Below are 22022 nucleotides of genomic sequence, written 5' to 3' on the forward strand. Positions count from 1 at the left end.
ATTCGGAATGACAGTTCTGTTTTTGTTCTGTATTTGATATCTGCTTCTTGGATTAGACTTGTCACATAGACATCTTCAGTCTCATTGTTTTCGTCTGACCCGTGCATGATTTATTTTTCAATTAAAGACACTAATGAATGAACTTGAGCGAAATATCAACAAGTCGTCGAGTGTACTGTATTATATGTAAGCTGAATATATTTCGTCAAAAAACAAATAGATCGATTTCAGATGTAGATGCATTTACATATATGCAAAAAATTCTGTTTGGAATCATAATTTAATCGTATGGGCAGGTTTTATAAAAAAAAAAGTCAGAAATCTGTTAAGCGGGTTTGACCAGTAGACATTCAAAGACCCGAGTCGGGCTTTGGATAACATAATCAAGAATCCTTGATATAATATTCACATATATGTGGTTCCAACCACCGCAGATATACAACGTACTTGGATTATAATGAACATTTTATTGTGTAAAATTATGCAGTGTTTGCGTAGAGATGTTCATTTATCTAAGACAGGTACATCAATATACATGTATGCATGGCATAAATCCCTGTTTTCAAGCGTTTTTTCAAACTCACATCTGTGATTAAGGATAATATTAAATAGGTATCGGACATGAACACAGGTATTTGTGTCTTCAAAATTGATATTTACGAACAGATAGTTTATATTAGATGGCAGACACCAAAAATCGCCTCTCTATCTTATGCGAGTAGAATAGGTCCCGCTGTCCTCGTGACGTCACAGGTCAGGGGTCCCGAATCGGGGTCGATGGCTTGGGGCTTCAGGTGTGTTTTAGAGAAAAGCCGCATTATCTCTAATACCGTAATCGCTATGAAACTCGTACTTTCTCCATTCTAAATTTTATCCAAAGACGCATTTATCAAGCCTTATAAACCAAACCATTCCGTGTACACTTTAAGTTTAAATCTTGAAATATTTTCTCGTTAGAATATTTATTGCTCCCAATCCAGTACACATTGTAGGCTAGATTTTTGTAAACTATATGAACAGTTGTCTATAAAAAATTACTAGACCCATACATGAGAATACATGTATGTATATGCATAATCAGAATACTGACAAAATAAAAAGTCTTTTCCGGAATCATAATACTTTTCTTCCGTTATAGCTCTCCAAAGAAAGTGCTAATATTTCCACTCCTATTATTAATAAAAAGACATGCTGTCATAGCTAATAGTGCAACTTTTTAAAATCATCATAAAATAGTTTAAACTAATTTCTTATTGATATTTCAAAGTTAAAAGAGTCTAGTGCATTATCAAAACAGAGTTGGCCAAATTTGGTGTCTTTTTTAAATCGATTAGTTTTACTTTACCGTGTCTGAATTCGGTACACCTTCACGTTGTGTGGCATCATTGTGTGGTATGTATTAATTACAAACGGGTTCTTAAGTGGTTTCGATATTTCAGATTATGTCATGGGGAATTTCTTTTAATATGCGCGGTTAAATGATGGAATCTTGCGAAATTCTATGCAACTAAATTTGCATGTTGTACAGTAATTAAATGAAAATTGTTATTGTTAAAAGATCGAGAGATTGCGTAAAAGTAGAAAAAATGTTTTAACAATTCTTTTGTAATTGAAAAATTTTCATCTGTGGGGCTAGGGCAACTAAAAACTATAACTATAAGTCTTAAAATACAAAATGTACACAATCTTCAGATTGTAATAGACGTCTCCATTTAATTTTTTATCGAAAATATGTCTGGCACAAGTCTAAATTATAAATTCGTACCTCGTGTTTGAACACTAAAGAAAATGTGGCATGTTAGAGAATATAAAACCTGTCCAACTTCTGAAATACCTATGGCAAGCGAGATAACTCTGATATCTGAACTCGATATACAAGTTTTTTTCAATATGCCCTGAAAACTTCCTTTCGCACTATCAGATTGAAGTTACACGTGATATTATTATTTATTTGTTACATTTCAACAATAATGTGCATACTACAAATGCTACATAAAATTCAACTTATTCTACTTTCCTTATTCTACTTTCACTTTTACAAACAGGAAGTAGATGGCGACGCTGGTTTCCGGTTGCGATTTCGCCATATTGGGTAAACCACGTTTTGCCGGTTGGCAGGGTAGTGACATAAGCTGTGTTGGATATCACGTAAGTTATTCATTTTGTGGTGCAATAATTTGTGTTTACATCTATCAACTGAAGATTGGCGTATATCTGTCCTGCTCTCATTATTTGAACACTCTACAAACTCCTTTGGTTGGAATTTGGTAAAATACATTGCTGATGTTGACAGTGCTCAGCAAACCATGTTATGATAAGTAATCGGGCACGATTGGATTTCATCTTCGATAATCACTAGTTATTCATGGATCGCGGAAAAGAATATTTTACTTGAATTCGACTGCATTATTTGTCAAAAATGTGTTCGGTTGTTAAAGACTTTCAGAACAATTTGATGTGCTTTGTAACATCATATTTGTTCAGAAGAACTTTTAATCATCAGTAAAATAGATACTAGTTATAATACTACCATATTTAGCATTACGTAAGCAATGATCATGATTTAGAAAAAAAAATCCAACTGTTAGATTGAAAGTTGGAAGAAAAGCATCCACGATATATCAAGGGTTGCCATTACTCCAAACAATGTTAAAGGTATAGCAAGACGAGACACTTTTGATCATTGCATTGTGTCGAACCTCTAACAATCGAGGCAGGATTCACACAGCGCAGAAATGGGCTCTATATAAATTCAAAAATTAAAGTTGTATTTGCACTAACCTTTCACATTCTGAAAGAATTATCCAAAATAAGGTTAAATCCGAAATACAAAACGTCACTTGCCCTTTTAAACCGAATTTAGACATTTCTTTACCCCCACCATTATTTCTAAGTCTACCCGCCGGTCACCAATTTTACAAATTACGGAAGGGTGATAGAAATAAAAAAATATCATTATCTACCGAATATCTTGCAGTATTTGACTAAAATGTATTAGTTTATTTAAATATTTCCAGAGTTCATCAGAACTGATAAAAAATTTTACTTGTTTACATGCATATAAACAACCTTGATAACCATTGTTAATATTATCTTTCCACTTCATACACCGTCCTAGACTCTAATGACGAAAATTTGGATAGGATTTAACCTAGATTTAATATACAGCGCTGGACATGATTGCTATGGGTCACCTATAAAATATGTGATTATTCTGTGGATTTATATTTTGTCAAACCACTTAATTTTTTATAGCTAAATGTGTTCATGGATAACTGCTGATTCACATTATACATGTTTAACTTTTTGACATTTTCACTCCATAATTAAGCGTCAAACTTCTGCTTTATTTCAACAGCGGAACTTAGGAACTCATATAGCCTTGCCAGATTAGATGTTGGTATTACCCATCAGAAGTTTCTCAATATCGACGTCTAAATATTATTGGAATAGGGTTACAATCAGTGTTGTTATTGTCATTTTCACCCATACCAGATGCCGTAATTGTTAAAAAGAAAAAGAGAAAAAATACACAATAGGACGAATTACCTGTCTCATCTATTGATGCAGACCAAGCCTTCACTTTTACTATGACAAGACTATAGTCCAGGTCTTCAGGAGTGATCATGACAGTGATACTAACTCATGGATTATGACATATTTAAGAAAAGAGGAGAAATGTATAGGAAAGTATTTTTGTAATAATTATCTTTCACAATTTTTCTACAGGGGTTGAGTTGAGTGATGCCTCCCAAGAAAAAAGACGATGGTGCTGCAGCCATTCCTCCCCTTATTGGACGTCTGGGAACAAATCTCAAGATTGGCATCGTGGGTCTGCCCAACGTAGGGTATGCATTATAGGTGACCAGGGCATATATACATTAAAAAGATTAAGATGGAACTTTGTCACAGCCAACAATCGAGCTTAGCCTTACAATGTGTTTTATGAACCTAAGGTCATAAGAGTGTAACAGGAGGGATAGGGAGTCAACACTATCTCAAACTCCCCATTCTTATCTTTCAATTCTAGTATTCTATTCCATTCAAATTAACCCATGGAGATTTTTAAAATCCTTAATTGTATTCAAGATTGACTTTTCTTCTGAAGAAACATGACACTAATAACTCTTATTTTTATGTTTTAGCAAATCAACATTCTTTAATGTATTGACCAAAAGCTCAATTCCTGCTGAGAACTTTCCTTTCTGCACAATTGATCCAAGTGAAAGTAAGTTCCATCTGTTCATAACAAAACACAATTTATTAAGACATTTATTCAAAATGTCTGAACATGTATTAAAACATCTTGTATTAAAAGCATGTAAATTTAAAGAAAAAAAATTGAAGAAAAAATTTAACGTTTCTTTACTCTAACAATGTACTATACATACACACACATCATGACAAGACAGTCGGCAAAATAATGTAAAAATCAACTGACCAGTGGACTCTTTATGTTCATGGATGTAACTTAATTCTATAGAAGCACAAATGTGTAAATGGAATTTTTCCATTGGTTCTTTGTTTATAACAAATGCTAACCCCTCTGTTACACTTTGTTGTAGATATTACAGAAAATTAATTTGTTGACATTTTTTAGGTCGTGTAGCTGTGCCAGATGCTAGATTTGACCATCTATGTGAGCACTATGCACCTGTAAGGTAAATTTTCTCTAAACATCAGTAGACTCTTGTTGCCCAACAATTTATGAGGTTTTTATGAGAAATTGCAATGACATAAACTATTGTAGTGGGACTGAACTAATTTGATCATCAATCTGATTAAAATACAAATCTTTATACCACTCCATTCCAAAGATGATCTGACAACATCCCATAAGGGGTCACATTCTGGTGACCTTTTGGATAGGGAACAAAGAAATCACTACTCCACAGACTTATTTGATGCCAATTTTAGGGAACAAAAAACGGGTATGCAACGCAGTCCGACTCATTTTACGCTCACATGGCCTGAATTTTAGCTCACATGGCCTAAAGTGTCAGTGTCATAGCCTGCATCCGTCATTTGTCCATCTGTCGTCCCTCAACATTTCTTTAAAACTGCTACTAGTCATAGCATTTTCTCACTAGATAGACAAATATAACATAATGATTCTTTCGGAAAGTTTCCAACAAATAAATTGAATAGACCAGTTAGGCAGTATACCAGTTATGATAATCAATATAAGCAATGTTTTCAGGAAAAAATTGAGGGGAAAGCATATGTATAGATTTATCAGTTGTTTGAAAATGAATTGAAACAAAACTGATTTTCAGAAATAATAGATCAAGAGGTATCTTCAAGTAAGAAAACTAAAATCTACTTTAATAGCTTCCACCTCTGTGTAAATACCACCTGCTTCATAAGACCATATTTCTAGGGTACCAAGTGATCACAAAGACCACCTGTTTTATGACCATTTTCCCCTGTCTTTGTGTGGTCTTTTACACACAGGGTCGACTGTATAAACGAGTCATGAATCCTTTGAAACTCAAATTAGAAATATGATTCTGATTTCAAGTTATGACCATACCTCTAACATATCAACTGTTTTATCTTTGTAGCAAAGTTCCGGCGTATTTAAATGTGGTTGACATCGCTGGGTTGGTAAAAGGTGCCCATGAAGGTCAAGGTCTGGGAAACGCTTTCCTGTCAAATATCAACGCTTGTGATGCCATCTTCCATCTCATCCGTAAGATTCTCCTGATGATTTTCAGATTTGTTGATACTTTAAATGAGAAATGAGTTATGATTATCTATGCGGCTAAATGTGGATCCATACATGTACTTAAACTTAATTACATATTTATAGTTCTCAAAATTTATACACTTACATCGCCTGCTGCAGAAATGAAACATAAGCTTTAAGAATCAAAGGATTGGTTTTAGGGTAATATAATCTAATAACACCTATCTACCTAATTCATGTACTTATATTACAGTATGATACATAGTATGTGCAGAACACTTCAGTCAATCTGACCATAATTTCACATTCAGAATTCTAGCACACCCAATTTATATGATTCTTTATTCTTTAAGCATACACATTTTAACTGTAATAATATTTTAGCACATTTTACATGGGGAACTTTTGCTAAAATATGTTGCACCAAAATAAGTATGTTTATCACATAACTGACAAGTTCAGCCATATCATACTGTCATTTCATAAAGATTGTAAGACACACGTATAATAATACTATTATGATATAGTGATGACATCTATACCTATTTATGACGTCTAATGATTGCCTAGGTAGAGGGAAAGACACATCAGAGCCATTTTTTATTTGAACTATAGATGGAATAAAAAGTTTTGCTTATATTTCCATATATAAAAGTTATGTGATAAATAGAATCTTACACTTGTGGCTACTAGTGTCAAATTGCTTACGGCGTATATTTCCATGACTAAAAGTTATGTGATAAATAGAATCTTACACTTGTGGCTACTAGTGTCAGATCCTGTATTTATAGTATTCTCAACTCATATGTAATGTTTCACGACAGGTGCATTTGACGACGACGAGATCGTCCATGTGGAGGGGGATGTAAATCCGGCTCGTGACTTGGAGATTATCCACAATGAACTCCGACTAAAAGATCTGGAGTACCTAAACAAACATCTAGATGGACTAGAGCGCACCGTCGTCAGGGGAGGCAACAAGCAGGGAAAGGCTGAATATGTAGGTAGAGACAAGATGTTAACGACCATATGTAGGTAGAGACAAGATGTTAACGACCATATGTAGGTAGGGACAAGATGTTAACGACCATATGTAGGTAGAGACAAGATGTTAACGACCATATGTAGGTAGAGACAAGATGTTAACGACCATATGTAGGTAGGTAGAGACAAGATGTTAACGACCATATGTAGGTAGAGATGTTAACGACCATATGTAGGTAGAGACAAGATGTTAACGACCATATGTAGGTAGAGACAAGATGTTAACGACCATATGTAGGTAGAGACAAGATGTTAACGACCATATGTAGGTAGAGACAAGATGTTAACGACCATATGTAGGTAGAGGGACAAGATGTTAACGACCATATGTAGGTAGAGACAAGATGTTAACGAGACAAGATGTTAACGACCATATGTAGGTAGAGACAAGATGTTAACGACCATATGTAGGTAGAGACAAGATGTTAACGACCATATGTAGGTAGAGACAAGATGTTAACGACCATATGTAGGTAGAGACAAGATGTTAACGACCATATGTAGGTAGAGACAAGATGTTAACGACCATATGTAGGTAGAGACAAGATGTTAACGACCATATGTAGGTAGGGACAAGATGTTTAGACCATATGTAGGTAGGACAAGATGTTAGACCATATGTAGGTAGAGACAAGATGTTAACGACCATATGTAGGTAGAGATGTTAACGACCATATGTAGGTAGAGACAAGATGTTAACGACCATATGTAGGTAGAGACAAGATGTTAACGACCATATGTAGGTAGGGACAAGATGTTAACGACCATATGTAGGTAGAGACAAGATGTTAACGACCATATGTAGGTAGAGACAAGATGTTAACGACCATATGTAGGTAGGACAAGATGTTAACGCCATATGTAGGTAGAGACAAGATGTTAACGACCATATGTAGGTAGAGACAAGATGTTAACGACCATATGTAGGTAGAGACAAGATGTTAACGACCATATGTAGGTAGAGGACAAGATGTTAACGACCATATGTAGGTAGGGACAAGATGTTAACGACCATATGTAGGTAGGGACAAGATGTTAACGACCATATGTAGGTAGGACAAGATGTTAACGACCATATGTAGGTAGGACAAGATGTTAACGACCATATGTAGGTAGAGACAAGATGTTAACGACCATATGTAGGTAGAGACAAGATGTTAACGACCATATGTAGGTAGGACAAGATGTTAACGACCATATGTAGGTAGAGACAAGATGTTAACGACCATATGTAGGTAGAGACAAGATGTTAACGACCATATGTAGGTAGAGACAAGATGTTAACGACCATATGTAGGTAAGATGTTAACGACCATATGTAGGTAGAGACAAGATGTTAACGACCATATGTAGGTAGGGACAAGATGTTAACGACCATATGTAGGTAGAGACAAGATGTTAACGACCATATGTAGGTAGAGACAAGATGTTAACGACCATATGTAGGTAGAGACAAGATGTTAACGATGTTAACGACCATATGTAGGTAGAGACAAGATGTTAACGACCCATATGTAGAGACAAGATGTTAACGACCATATGTAGGTAGAGACAAGATGTTAACGACCATATGTAGGTAGGGACAAGATGTTAACGACCATATGTAGGTAGAGACAAGATGTTAACGACCATATGTAGGTAGAGACAAGATGTTAACGACCATATGTAGGTAGAGACAAGATGTTAACGACCATATGTAGGTAGAGACAAGATGTTAACGACCATATGTAGGTAGGACAAGATGTTAACGACCGTATGTAGGTAGAGACAAGATGTTAACGACCATATGTAGGTAGAGACAAGATGTTAACGACCATATGTAGGTAGAGACAAGATGTTAACGACCATATGTAGGTAGAGACAAGATGTTAACGACCATATGTAGGTAGAGACAAGATGTTAACGACCATATGTAGGTAGAGACAAGATGTTAACGACCATATGTAGGTAGAGACAAGATGTTAACGACCATATGTAGGTAGAGACAAGATGTTAACGACCATATGTAGGTAGAGACAAGATGTTAACGACCATATGTAGGTAGAGACAAGATGTTAACGACCATATGTAGGTAGAGACAAGATGTTAACGACCATATGTAGGTAGAGACAAGATGTTAACGACCATATGTAGGTAGGGACAAGATGTTAACGACCATATGTAGGTAGAGACAAGATGTTAACGACCATATGTAGGTAGAGACAAGATGTTAACGACCATATGTAGGTAGAGACAAGATGTTAAGACCGTATGTAGGTAGAGACAAGATGTTAACGACCATATGTAGGTAGAGACAAGATGTTAACCGACATATGTAGTAGGAGACAAGATGTTAACGACCATATGTAGGTAGAGACAAGATGTTAACGACCATATGTAGGTAGAGACAAGATGTTAACGACCATATGTAGGTAGAGACAAGATGTTAACGACCATATGTAGGTAGGGACAAGATGTTAACGACCATATGTAGGTAGAGACAAGATGTTAACGACCATATGTAGGTAGAGACAAGATGTTAACGACCATATGTAGGTAGGGACAAGATGTTAACGACCATATGTAGGTAGGACAAGATGTTAACGACCATATGTAGGTAGGGACAAGATGTTAACGACCATATGTAGGTAGAGACAAGATGTTAACGACCATATGTAGGTAGAGACAACCATATTAGTACGACATATGACATAGGTAGAGACAAGATGTTAACGACCATATGTAGGTAGAGACAAGATGTTAACGACCATATGTAGGTAGAGACAAGATGTTAACGACCATATGTAGGTAGAGACAAGATGTTAACGACCATATGTAGGTAGAGACAAGATGTTAACGACCATATGTAGGTAGAGACAAGATGTTAACGACCATATGTAGGTAGAGACAAGATGTTAATGACCATATGTAGGTAGAGGACAAGATGTTAACGACCATATGTAGGTAGGGACAAGATGTTAACGACCATATGTAGGTAGAGACAAGATGTTAACGACCATATGTAGGTAGGAGACAAGATGTTAACGACCATATAGTATGTAGGTAGAGACAAGATGTTAACGACCATATGTAGGTAGAGGACAAGATGTTAACGACCATATGTAGGTAGGGACAAGATGTTAACGACCATATGTAGGTAGGGACAAGATGTTAAGACCATATGTAGGTAGGACAAGATGTTAACGACCATATGTAGGTAGAGACAAGATGTTAACGACCATATGTAGGTAGGGACAAGATGTTAACGACCATATGTAGGTAGAGACAAGATGTTAACGACCATATGTAGGTAGGGACAAGATGTTAACGACCATATGTAGGTAGGAGACAAGATGTTAACGACCATATGTAGGTAGGACAAGATGTTAACGACCATATAGGTAGTAAGTAGAGACAAGATGTTAACGACCATATGTAGGTAGAGACAAGATGTTAACGACCATATGTAGGTAGAGACAAGATGTTAACGACCATATGTAGGTAGAGATGACAAAGGTAGAGACAAGATGTTAACGACCATATGTAGGTAGAGACAAGATGTTAACGACCATATGTAGGTAGAGACAAGATGTTAACGACCATATGTAGGTAGAGACAAGATGTTAACGACCATATGTAGGTAGAGACAAGATGTTAACGACCATATGTAGGTAGAGACAAGATGTTAACGACCATATGTAGGTAGGACAAGATGTTAACGACCATATGTAGGTAGAGACAAGATGTTAACGACCATATGTAGGTAGAGACAAGATGTTAACGATGTAGGTAGAGACAAGATGTTAACGACCATATGTAGGTAGAGACAAGATGTTAACGACCATATGTAGGTAGAGACAAGATGTTAACGACCATATGTAGGTAGAGACAAGATGTTAACGACCATATGTAGGTAGAGACAAGATGTTAACGACCATATGTAGGTAGAGACAAGATGTTAACGACCATATGTAGGTAGAGACAAGATGTTAACGACCATATGTAGGTAGGGACAAGATGTTAACGATGTTAACGACCATATGTAGGTAGAGACAAGATGTTAACGACCATATGTAGGTAGAGACAAGATGTTAACGACCATATGTAGGTAGGGACAAGATGTTAACGACCATATGTAGGTAGAGACAAGATGTTAACGACCATATGTAGGTAGAGACAAGATGTTAACGACCATATGTAGGTAGAGACAAGATGTTAACGACCATATGTAGGTAGAGACAAGATGTTAATGACCATATGTAGGTAGAGACAAGATGTTAACGACCATATGTAGGTAGAGACAAGATGTTAACGACCATATGTAGGTAGAGATGTTAACGACCATATGTAGGTAGAGACAAGATGTTAACGACCATATGTAGGTAGAGACAAGATGTTAACGACCATATGTAGGTAGAGACAAGATGTTAATGACCATATGTAGGTATGTAGGTAGAGATGTTAACGACCATATGTAGGTAGAGACAAGATGTTAACGACCATATGTAGGTAGAGACAAGATGTTAACGACCATATGTAGGTAGAGACAAGATGTTAACGACCATATGTAGGTAGAGACAAGATGTTAACTACCATATGTAGGTAGAGACAAGATGTTAACGACCATATGTAGGTAGAGACAAGATGTTAACGACCATATGTAGGTAGAGACAAGATGTTAACGACCATATGTAGGTAGAGATGTTAACGACCATATGTAGGTAGAGACAAGATGTTAACGACCATATGTAGGTAGAGACAAGATGTTAACGACCATATGTAGGTGACAAGATGTTAAGACCATATGTAGGTAGGGACAAGATGTTAAGACCATATGTAGGTAGAGATGTTAACGACCATATGTAGGTAGAGACAAGATGTTAACGACCATATGTAGGTAGAGACAAGATGTTAACGACCATATGTAGGTAGAGACAAGATGTTAACGACCATATGTAGGTAGAGATGTTAACGACCATATGTAGGTAGAGATGTTAACGACCATATGTAGGTAGAGATGTTAACGACCATATGTAGGTAGAGACTTTGTGCAAGGATTGTGAATAAGCCGTACTGAACATTAATGTGAATTTGTAAAGTAAACATAACTCCCTGCTCAATGTAAATATTGATAACACAAACATCCTTATTTATTCCAGTTCTCATAAATTGCCGGACGGTCTGTCCAGATTTTAAAATAGGCGGTCCAAGTCCAATTTTGCCGGACATGTCCGTCGGACCGGCAAATTTCGTGATGTCTGCATCCACCGCTGAAAATTCATAATGAACTGTTCAAGCCTTTGAGGCAGAAGAGTTCAAATGTGTGTTCAGGGCTGAATGAGTTAATAGTTTGATATGTTTCCAATAACTATGTTTATTTGACGGAAATTAGCATGTGTGTTTAGAGTCCCAATTCCAGTTATTAACATATCAGCTTGTTTTCCAATCTGTAATATTGGTTTAGAAGCATGTAACAGATTAAACGAGTTATCAATGTAAATATTGATAACACAAACTCCTTATTTCAATATTGAAAAAGGCTGTCCCTATTTAGGTTTGAATATCAGGCGGTACCCGGTACTTTTGCTGGTACCGCCTGATTTGGGCTAAATTACATTAGATAGCATACAAATAGTATAGAAAAGTATCCCCTGAAATTGCAACTGTACCGCCTCTCCTGAAAGATAATGAAACCCTTGGGATATTGATCATTGCAGGATAAATAATCTGAAATGACTCAAAAATCAATATATATTATTTTTCTGGTAAATATCATTCTTAAACAGAATGAGAAAATGTAACCAATAATTTTGGCACAAGAGAATTTCTTATGTGTATGGTATCTGTCTTGTCAGGACTGTTTAGTGAAAGTAAGAGATGTCCTCAATGCCAAACAGTGGGTCCGACAATCAACGTGGGACAACAAAGAGGTATGTATACAATAACATATGTTACCATCAGTTGTTTCTAAATGTGGAGGATATAAACTCCAAATTGTTGCATGCTAGTGATCAGTCCGGCACTGTAAGGAATTCCTGTATAAAGCTTTAAAACTGTATTCAATGATGAACACTTACAACTATTCATGGTTATAAAATTGTAATTTTCATTCTTTGTCAATGTTACAATGTATGTAATATCTGTATAACTTGTCAATGTTACAATGTATATAATATCTGTATAACTTGTCAATAATATCTGTATAACTTGTCAATGTTACAATGTATGTAATATCTGTATAACTTGTCAATGTTACAATGTATGTAATATCTGTATAACTTGTCAATGTTACAATGTCAATAATATCTGTATAACTTGTCAATGTTACAATGTATGTAATATCTGTATAACTTGTCAATGTTACAATGTATGTAATATCTGTATAACTTGTCAATGTTACAATGTATATAATATCTGTATAACTTGTCAATGTTACAATGTATGTAATATCTGTATAACTTGTCAATGTTACAATGTATGTAATATCTGTATAACTTGTCAATGTTACAATGTATGTAATATCTGTATAACTTGTCAATGTTACAATGTATGTAATATCTGTATATAACTTGTCAATGTTACAATGTATGTAATATCTGTATAACTTGTCAATGTTACAATGTATGTAATATCTGTATAACTTGTCAATGTTACAATGTATGTAATATCTGTATAACTTGTCAATGTTACAATGTATGTAATATCTGTATAACTTGTCAATGTTACAATGTATATAATATCTGTATAACTTGTCAATGTTACAATATATGTAATATCTGTATAACTTGTCAATAATATCTGTATAACTTGTCAATGTTACAATGTATGTAATATCTGTATAACTTGTCAATAATATCTGTATAACTTGTCAATGTTACAATGTATGTAATATCTGTATAACTGTCAATGTTACAATGTATATAATATCTTGCATGTAAAGACATTTTTAAGAGGTTCAGTATACTTGTGTTTTATAGTATATCTGCCAGAAATTCTTGTGGTAATTCTTTTTGTTTGTATGATTTTCAGATTGATATCTTAAACGGACACCTTTTTCTCACGTCCAAACCTGTGATATATTTAGTTAATTTATCCGAGAAAGATTACACAAGAAAGAAAAATAAATGGTGAGTTATTTAAAAGCAATGTCTAAAATTGTGGGGATTTTGAGATAACCAAACAAAATGTTTAAAGTACAATTTAACTTTGATTAGACCCACCTTCACTTGAATTGTGACATCATATTTTGACATGATATTTATGATGTCACAATCATCGTAATGTTGGACAAATTAACTGCAAATCATATTGTTACTCATGTCATTTTGGTGTCTCTAAATCTCAGTATTAAATTAATGTACTGAAAACATTTGCCATTTATGTTGATTAATATTGTTGTTATCATTGGTGTATATATAAATCGGCATTTAAATACATTTAAAGAATTTGTTTTTCATTCTCCTGCTTTTTAATGGATCAACTTCAAATAATATGTAAAAACAATATTGATAATTAATTATTATTCATACAAAGTACATATTAAACGTCATGCATACTTAAGCGAGAATGGAAGTAATTACATTGCAATCATTTAAAAATAAACGGTTGATTTGTGCTGATCATTAAATGCAGACCATGTTCAGCAATCTGGCCATGTGAGAATACTTCTGAATGTTAGCAAAATTGTTGGGATTTACGTCCCTTTACCTATTTCGATTGGATTGTCAGTTCGAGTATGGTTACAGTAGCAAAGTTTGTCAAACAAAACAAAAAAGAATCCACAAATATGTTATAAATTTCTTTGTAGCTTAAATAATGCTATCTTAATTTATTAAATTCATAAAATTTTATGTTTCACATTTACTAAAGGCAGAATTGCTATTTCATTTTGGTTTGACATTTAATGAATATTCTTATAGAATGTCTTGAGATAAATTATGCTTGTCTATTCACCAGGTTAGTGAAAATAAAGGAATGGCTTGATGCTAACGATAAGGGTGCCATCGTTATCCTGTTCAGTGGTGTACTGGAGACTAAACTACTGGACATGGAGCCCGAGGAACGTGATGGCTACCTAAAGGAGCACTCCATCACCAGGTAAAACAGATATCATGACTTTATGCTACAGTCCATTCCTTAGTTACCATTCATAAGATGATAGGAAAATGATTTTGATAAGGCCACACCAAATTAATTTGTAGTTCTTCGGGAAATTGCAAGAAAAAAATGGAACGAGCGAAATTTTTTTGTTTTTAATAAAATTTAGAATCAAGGATTTTTAGGAGCGAAGGGTTTTAAAGTCGAGCGAGCGATATTTTTTTCAAACCATGGAAGTAAATATTCATATAAAAAAAAACACTGATAAACCTGTTTACTGTGTTTTTCAATCATCCTGAATACTTCTGTATATTACTACAATGTAAATTTTAATCATAAATGGGAAAAAACCACAATGATCTATCTGACCAGTTAAAACAAAAAAGCATACCGGTATTTAAAAAAAAAAAATGATCTATCTGACCAGTTAAAACAAAAAAGCATATTTTGTTAAAATATATTAGAACAATCACACATGTACATTAAAGTTACACCAAAGTTTAGTAGATTTTATAAATTTCTTTTCCACCATCAGATACATGTAACATCACCTACCATCATTTTTTAAATTATAATATAACTATATAATGGCATTTTTCTACATCAAGAACAAAGATACCAATTATTTTCCAAACTATCCAAAGTAATATGATGCATGCACTCATCCATGGATATCAAAGACATATTTTCAATATATGTATTATTGTCAAAAATATCAGAATTAACACAAACTTTCAATTGAAAATCTGATTAATGCAATTTACCAGGAAAATCATTTACTTTTGCGCAACACATACAAATTATGTTTCATGAGAATCAAATGATAGAAAGATTGACTGTGAAAAATTCGGTTGTCAGGTTTTGACTATAGCTTCAATATCGACTTGCTTTAAGCAAATGGTATGGATGAAATGAAAAATATTAACCGATTCATGATTCTGTATTAAAAACAATATTCAAAAGAAATAATTGGCACAATATTAAGTGATAAAAAATCTTAATGCAGACTAGTATATCACATTCAGAAGCAACTGTTACATGTAAATTTCAAACAAAACAGTCTCAATATCATTACCGACAGTTAAATAATGAATATCTGTGTTGTTTCTATTTTGTGAAATTTCAATCGAGTCATGTCTTGACTGGTTTGTGGATATCTTGATCGCTTGAATGCCATCTAATCTCATGTCCGATGCAGCATTACTCAAATTAATGTCAACAAGACGACTAAAAAGATCAACAAAAGTTTCATCATTTTCGGCCTCGATAGCCGTGTTTGACATCAAACTTGTTGGGCCTCGCCGACGGTAACAATCGAGACACCTATAATCGGAAAAAAAGTGCTGAGAGAGAAGATAACGAGTGAACAGATGAATGTCAACAACACGAAAGGGTCCACAAAAAAAATAATTTTCGGCCGCGATCGCGATCAAATAACATCAAGGATGCTGGGTCACTATGGACGTTCATCACTCATCACCCAAAAATTAAACGTTAAAAGTTCAAAAACATGTTGGTAAATACGATTGTTCCCTCAGTTTTTTCTTCCTTACCCGCCATTTTTTAAAGTCAATTCATCTATGTCAGACAAAACCTTTACTTTTCTCCCTTTCCGCAATGTAATTCAAGCGTCTACAAGCGCCTGTAAAGCACTAAATAAGTCGGCTGACAGAAAAATAAATCCGGATATTTTTTGACGTGCGGTCGCATATTTTTTATATTTTTTTCGCGAACTCGAAAAATTACATGCGCTGCTCCCGACAAACTACAAATTAATTTGGTGTGGCCTAAGTGTGAAAAGCCATATTCTTCAAACAATTCCATCAATTAGATATTCCAAAAGGTTTACAAATGTAGAAATCTTATTGTGATGGGCGTGAAATGCTAATTTACAGGCAAGACTCCATTCCTTAGTTAAAGTGTGCGAGATATTCCTAAAGGTTTAACAAATGTCAAAAACAGCTAATGTGATTTAGGAATATGATTTCAATGAATACAAAATGTTCATTCCTTAGTGATTGGATTTTCATGAACGTGAAAAGCTACTCATTCTTTCGTTAAGTTGAGAGATATTCCAAAAGATTTACAAATATCAAAAACAGCAATTGTTATTTTGATAACACAAAAAGCTACTGTAAACCAATATTCTTTCGCGGCTACTAAATTTCATGATTTCCATTTCAAAACAAGTTTTGCAAAGATAAACATTTTCGGATTTTAAAATTGTCCCAGAATTCCTGTCTGAATCAATGCTGTAAATGTTAATTCACAGAGATAAACTTTCCCAAATTTACTTGGTCACAAAATTCGTGAAAGAAAGGTTGTTTACAGTATAGGAGATTGTTTGAAAGTTTGTTCACAGTCATTAACAGATTTTCCACTATGTCTTGTCAGAACCAACAAATGATCATATTAATGCCTGTGAACGGAAAGTGTACTCCAGGACACATTAATACAAATATAAATCTACTCGAGACATTGAACAGTTATGAAACCATTGCAATTATTGCAAATTCTGTTTTTCAGCGCCCTGGACAAAATTATTGTAAATGGCTACAAGGCACTTAACTTGGTATACTTTTTCACATCTGGAAAAGATGAGGTGAAGGCCTGGACGATACATGTAAGTTTCCATATATATGTCAGTGATAGATTTTCATGCGGCAGTGGCCGAGTGGTTAAGAAGTCCTGACATATTACTACAGGCCCTCCACCTCAGGGTGTGAGTTCGAATCCTATGTAGGGCAGTTGCAAAGTACTGACTGTTGGTCAATGGTTATGCTCCCGGTACTCCGACTTTCCTTCACCAACAAACCTGGCACATCCTTCTATGACCCTGTCTGTTAATAGGACGTTAAACTAATAAAACTAAAAACCTTCATGTTTGTCTGCTGTATATTGTCCTAAACATCCAATAATTAGGGAGTATATTGTCCTAAACATCCAATAATTAGGGAGTATATTGTCCTAAACATCCAATAATTAGGGAGTATATTGTCCTAAACATCCAATAATTAGGGAGGATATTGTCCTAAACATCCAATAATTAGGGAGGATATTGTCCTAAACATCCAATAATTAGGGAGTATATTGTCCTAAACATCCAATCCAATATTTAGGGAGTATATTGTCCTAAACATCCAATAATTTGGGAGGATATTGTCCTAAACATCCAATAATTAGAGAGGATATTGTCCTAAACATCCAATAATTAGGGAGGATATTGTCTAAAATCAATAATATTGTCCTAAACATCCAATAATTAGGGAGGATATTGTCCTTAACATCCAATAATTAGGGAGATATTGTCCTAAACATCCAATAATTAGGGAGATATTGTCCTAAACATCCAATATTAGGGAGGATATTGTCCTAAACATCCAATATTAGGGAGGATATTGTCCTAAACATCCAATAATTATATTGTCCTAAACATCCAATAATTAGGGAGGATATTGTCCTAAACATCCAATAATTAGGGAGGATATTGTCCTAAACATCCAATAATTAGGGAGGATATTGTCCTAAACATCCAATAATTAGGGAGTATATTGTCCTAAACATCCAATAATTAGGGAGTATATTGTCCTAAACATCCAATAATTAGGGAGGATATTGTCCTAAACATCCAATAATTAGGGAGGATATTGTCCTAAACATCCAATAATTAGGGAGGATATTGTCCTAAACATCCAATAATTAGGGAGGATATTGTCCTAAACATCCAATAATTAGGGAGGATATTGTCCTAAACATCCAATAATTAGGGAGTAAGAGCAGCTTCATGTCCATAGAGAGGATATTGTCCTAAAACATCCAATAATTAGGGAGGATATTGTCCTAAACATCCAATAATTAGGGAGGATATTGTCCTAAACATCCAATAATTAGGGAGGATATTGTCCTAAACATCCAATAATTAGGGAGGATATTGTCCTAAACATCCAATAATTAGGGAGGATATTGTCCTAAACATCCAATAATTAGGGAGGATATTGTCCTAAACATCCAATAATTAGGGAGGATATTGTCCTAATTAGGGAGGATATTGTCCTAAACATCCAATAATTAGGGAGGATATTGTCCTAAACATCCAATAATTAGGGAGGATATTGTCCTAAACATCCAATAATTAGGGAGTATATTGTCCTAAACATCCAATAATTAGGGAGTATATTGTCCTAAACATCCAATAATTAGGGAGGATATTGTCCTAAACATCCAATAATTAGGGAGGATATTGTCCTAAACATCCAATAATTAGGGAGTATATTGTCCTAAACATCCAATAATTAGGGAGGATATTGTCCTAAACATCCAATAATTAGGGAGGATATTGTCCTAAACATCCAATAATTAGGGAGTATATTGTCCTAAACATCCAATAATTAGGGAGGATATTGTCCTAAACATCCAATAATTAGGGAGGATATTGTCCTAAACATCCAATAATTAGGGAGGATATTGTCCTAAACATCCAATAATTAGGGAGGATAGGAGATATTGTCCTAAACATCCAATAATTAGGTCAAGTCGATAAAAAATTTGTCCTAAAACATCCAATATTAGGGAGTATTGTCCTAAACTCCAATAATCAAATAGTCCTAAAAAATAATTAAGGAATTGTCTGTCAAAATTGCTCTACATCCATAGATTAGAAATTAATTTTCAATAATTAGGGATAGGAATACTAACATTCCTAAACATCCAATAATTAGGGAGGTAATGGCAGTGTTGATATTTCGAAGCAGCTTCACGTCGACAGAGTTAAGCGAATTTATTTTTTAGAACTGAGCTAAATTTACACAGGGCTTATAATTTCATTTGCCAAAACCGGACAACATAAGTAGAACTTGTCTGCCGTTTTGATATGTAAGGACTTTTGGAAAACTAATGAACATATTTTGACTGGGTTATTTTTGTCCAACTATTCACTTTAAGGTCTGTGTCACTATTTCACTGACAAATAAGAACAGTTATTGGGTACTTGTAATAGAACATTCTGAAATGCCCCATGCTATAAATGTTACATTGTATATGAAAATAAAGTAATGAAACCATATCTATAATATCTATGTAAGCAAATGTTGGTATGACTTGCACTTTATGTGGAAATTTCAGTTGCTTACTTTTTGCTTTGGCATTCACAATGATATAAGACACAAAAAGCAAAAACATTTTGTATAAAACCAAAACTGTTAAAGCTGCAATAGTGTATGTCTTAAAGATTTCTAGACAGATAATGTTGCTGTCTTAGAGCTTCAATTAGCACCTATCACTGCTAGTGTATTCTGACATGTGGATGAAGAAAACAGAATACAGAAAGTGAAAAGTAGATTACCAGGTTTTTGAATTATTTCAGAAAAACACCAAAGCACCACAAGCGGCTGGGCGGATCCATACAGACTTTGAGAAAGGCTTTATCATGGCTGAAGTCATGAATTATGCAGATTTCAAAGAATTTGGTTCTGAAAGTGAATGCAAGGTAAAGATTTAATTTATAAAAGAAATAAGAAGGACAATATTGCTACAAAATGCAAACTTTTTTTTTGCACACTACTTTTGAAACAACAATATCTTCTAGAGACCTATGTATATCATAGGTGATCATAAGTAGAATTTGGCTGTCGTTTTGATATGTAAGGACTTTTGGAAAACCAATGAACATATTTTGACAGGGTTATTTTTGCCCAACGATTCACTATTCATTATTATTAAGGTTTACAAATGCGTTATATTCTGGTCAGACAATATTGTATTGTTTGTCATTTGATAACAATGCTTAGTTATGACTTTATTGTTATCCAATACAGGTACAGATATAGGCAGGTGGGACACTAACTGTGTATTTTTATTGTGAAAGTAGAAAATAAAGGCCATTCTTTCAACAAAAAATTCATGAATGTGAATAAATCTAAAGGATGCCAAAGAGCGAACGCTTATGTACGGCAGATACTAATATAACTGATATAAATCAATGGTTATGATGTAGCAATCCCGGTCAAGATTTCCATATGTTGGTTTCATTTGTATAACAAACTGTGTTTATAACAAAGTGATTTTGCTTGTCCTCAGATGTTTGTTATAACCGGGGTTTATTGTACTAGATTCTGTTGAGAATGTGGTTGAATGTAGTTCCATTCTAGATTTTGCTCTATTCAAAATTTCTAATTTTCTTTCAGGCCAACGGAAAATATCGTCAGAAAGGTCGCGACTATCATGTGGAAGACGGCGATATCATTCTCTTCAAATTCAATGCTGGAGCAGGACTTTCAGATAAAAAGAAAAAGTGAACGATATTATTCATAATTCCAGCTGCTTTTAAGATATTTCTTACGTACCCAGGTGTCGGGACGGGATACAAAAACAGCCTCTGGTCCGTATTACAAAAACATGTCCGCGAAGATGTGAGTCGCAGAAGGGAGGAAGTGTTAGGAATGATCCCCTGGCTGCTGGGGACCAAATCATGATAAACCGTGTGGAAATCTAAATACTTATATCAGATGCAAGTTTTACTATTTATCCTGCTTGACTGTGTTCCAATTGGCCTCTCATTTAGAATGCCTCGAGTAGTACCTACAATCCACTGTACATGCCGTTTTTAGACTCACTTGGATATTGGAGAATTTTTGAAAATTAATTTTTTTGATGGTTTTTGAAGCATTTTGTTCTGACCCATAAAAGACAGCATTAACTCTCCTATTTAGTTCTATTTAATTTGTTTAAAAAGAAATATTACACCATTATCATAGTTATGTCGTTGTGAGAATATTTTCCAGATTTTTATTTCTGTTTTGCTTGTTACATGAATCAGATGCCATGTTGATAGGGATATGAAGTAAAGGAAGTTCTATTCATTCATTCATTGCCTGTATAGTGCTTCTAAAAGGTAAATTAATCATAATATATTGGCACAATTTATAACTGATTTGTACAAGATGCATATTCATGAAAGTACTGCAAGATATTGATGAATATTCATAAAGCAGTACAATGTATGTGCTGCATTATTGTCAGATAAAGTACTGCATTATTAGGGTGATTATAATTTTGAAGCTTTAATGAGTCGTATAAATACTGTGAAAAATTATAATTGGGTATAATGAAATTGAGTTATGATGAGTAAATGTATTGCTTTATTCTTCAATGATATGTTGAATATTGCTATGTAGTAAACTTATTGACATAAACACAGCTGATCAATTTATCAAGA

At 34.3% G+C, this 22022-nt stretch overlaps 2 protein-coding genes across 2 annotated transcripts; one reads left to right on the forward strand and one right to left on the reverse strand.

Moving 5' to 3' along the window:
* Nucleotides 1-2038: 2038 nt before the first annotated feature.
* On the forward strand, nucleotides 2039-21508 carry LOC138310389 (obg-like ATPase 1). Its single transcript, XM_069251594.1, has 12 exons — nucleotides 2039-2148; nucleotides 3730-3848; nucleotides 4146-4228; nucleotides 4601-4661; nucleotides 5565-5692; nucleotides 6514-6689; nucleotides 12568-12642; nucleotides 13742-13839; nucleotides 14669-14809; nucleotides 17336-17432; nucleotides 20172-20294; nucleotides 20992-21508. Exons 2-12 carry the CDS (start codon nucleotides 3745-3747, stop codon nucleotides 21100-21102), a joined length of 1197 nt encoding a protein of 398 aa, XP_069107695.1. The 5' UTR covers nucleotides 2039-2148; nucleotides 3730-3744; the 3' UTR covers nucleotides 21103-21508.
* On the reverse strand, nucleotides 7296-9500 carry LOC138310782 (uncharacterized; the record flags this gene model as incomplete). The annotated part of the gene is made up of 3 exons (XM_069252112.1): nucleotides 7296-7397; nucleotides 8394-8441; nucleotides 9414-9500. Coding segments are annotated over 3 exons (237 nt in total), but the record flags the coding sequence as incomplete, so codon positions are not given.
* Nucleotides 21509-22022: the final 514 nt, after the last annotated feature.

This window comes from Argopecten irradians, chromosome 16 (assembly GCF_041381155.1).
Source record: "Argopecten irradians isolate NY chromosome 16, Ai_NY, whole genome shotgun sequence".
Taxonomy (NCBI): Eukaryota; Metazoa; Mollusca; class Bivalvia; order Pectinida; family Pectinidae; genus Argopecten; species Argopecten irradians.

Excerpts from the sequence above, each read along its gene's own strand:
- LOC138310389 (XM_069251594.1), top strand. The coding sequence starts at position 3,745 with ATGCCTCCCAAGAAAAAAGACGATGGTGCTGCAGCCATTCCTCCCCTT. Across the intron at positions 12,643-13,741 it reads CAACGTGGGACAACAAAGAG|ATTGATATCTTAAACGGACA; the intron begins GTATGTATACAA and ends TATGATTTTCAG. Across the intron at positions 20,295-20,991 it reads GTTCTGAAAGTGAATGCAAG|GCCAACGGAAAATATCGTCA; the intron begins GTAAAGATTTAA and ends ATTTTCTTTCAG.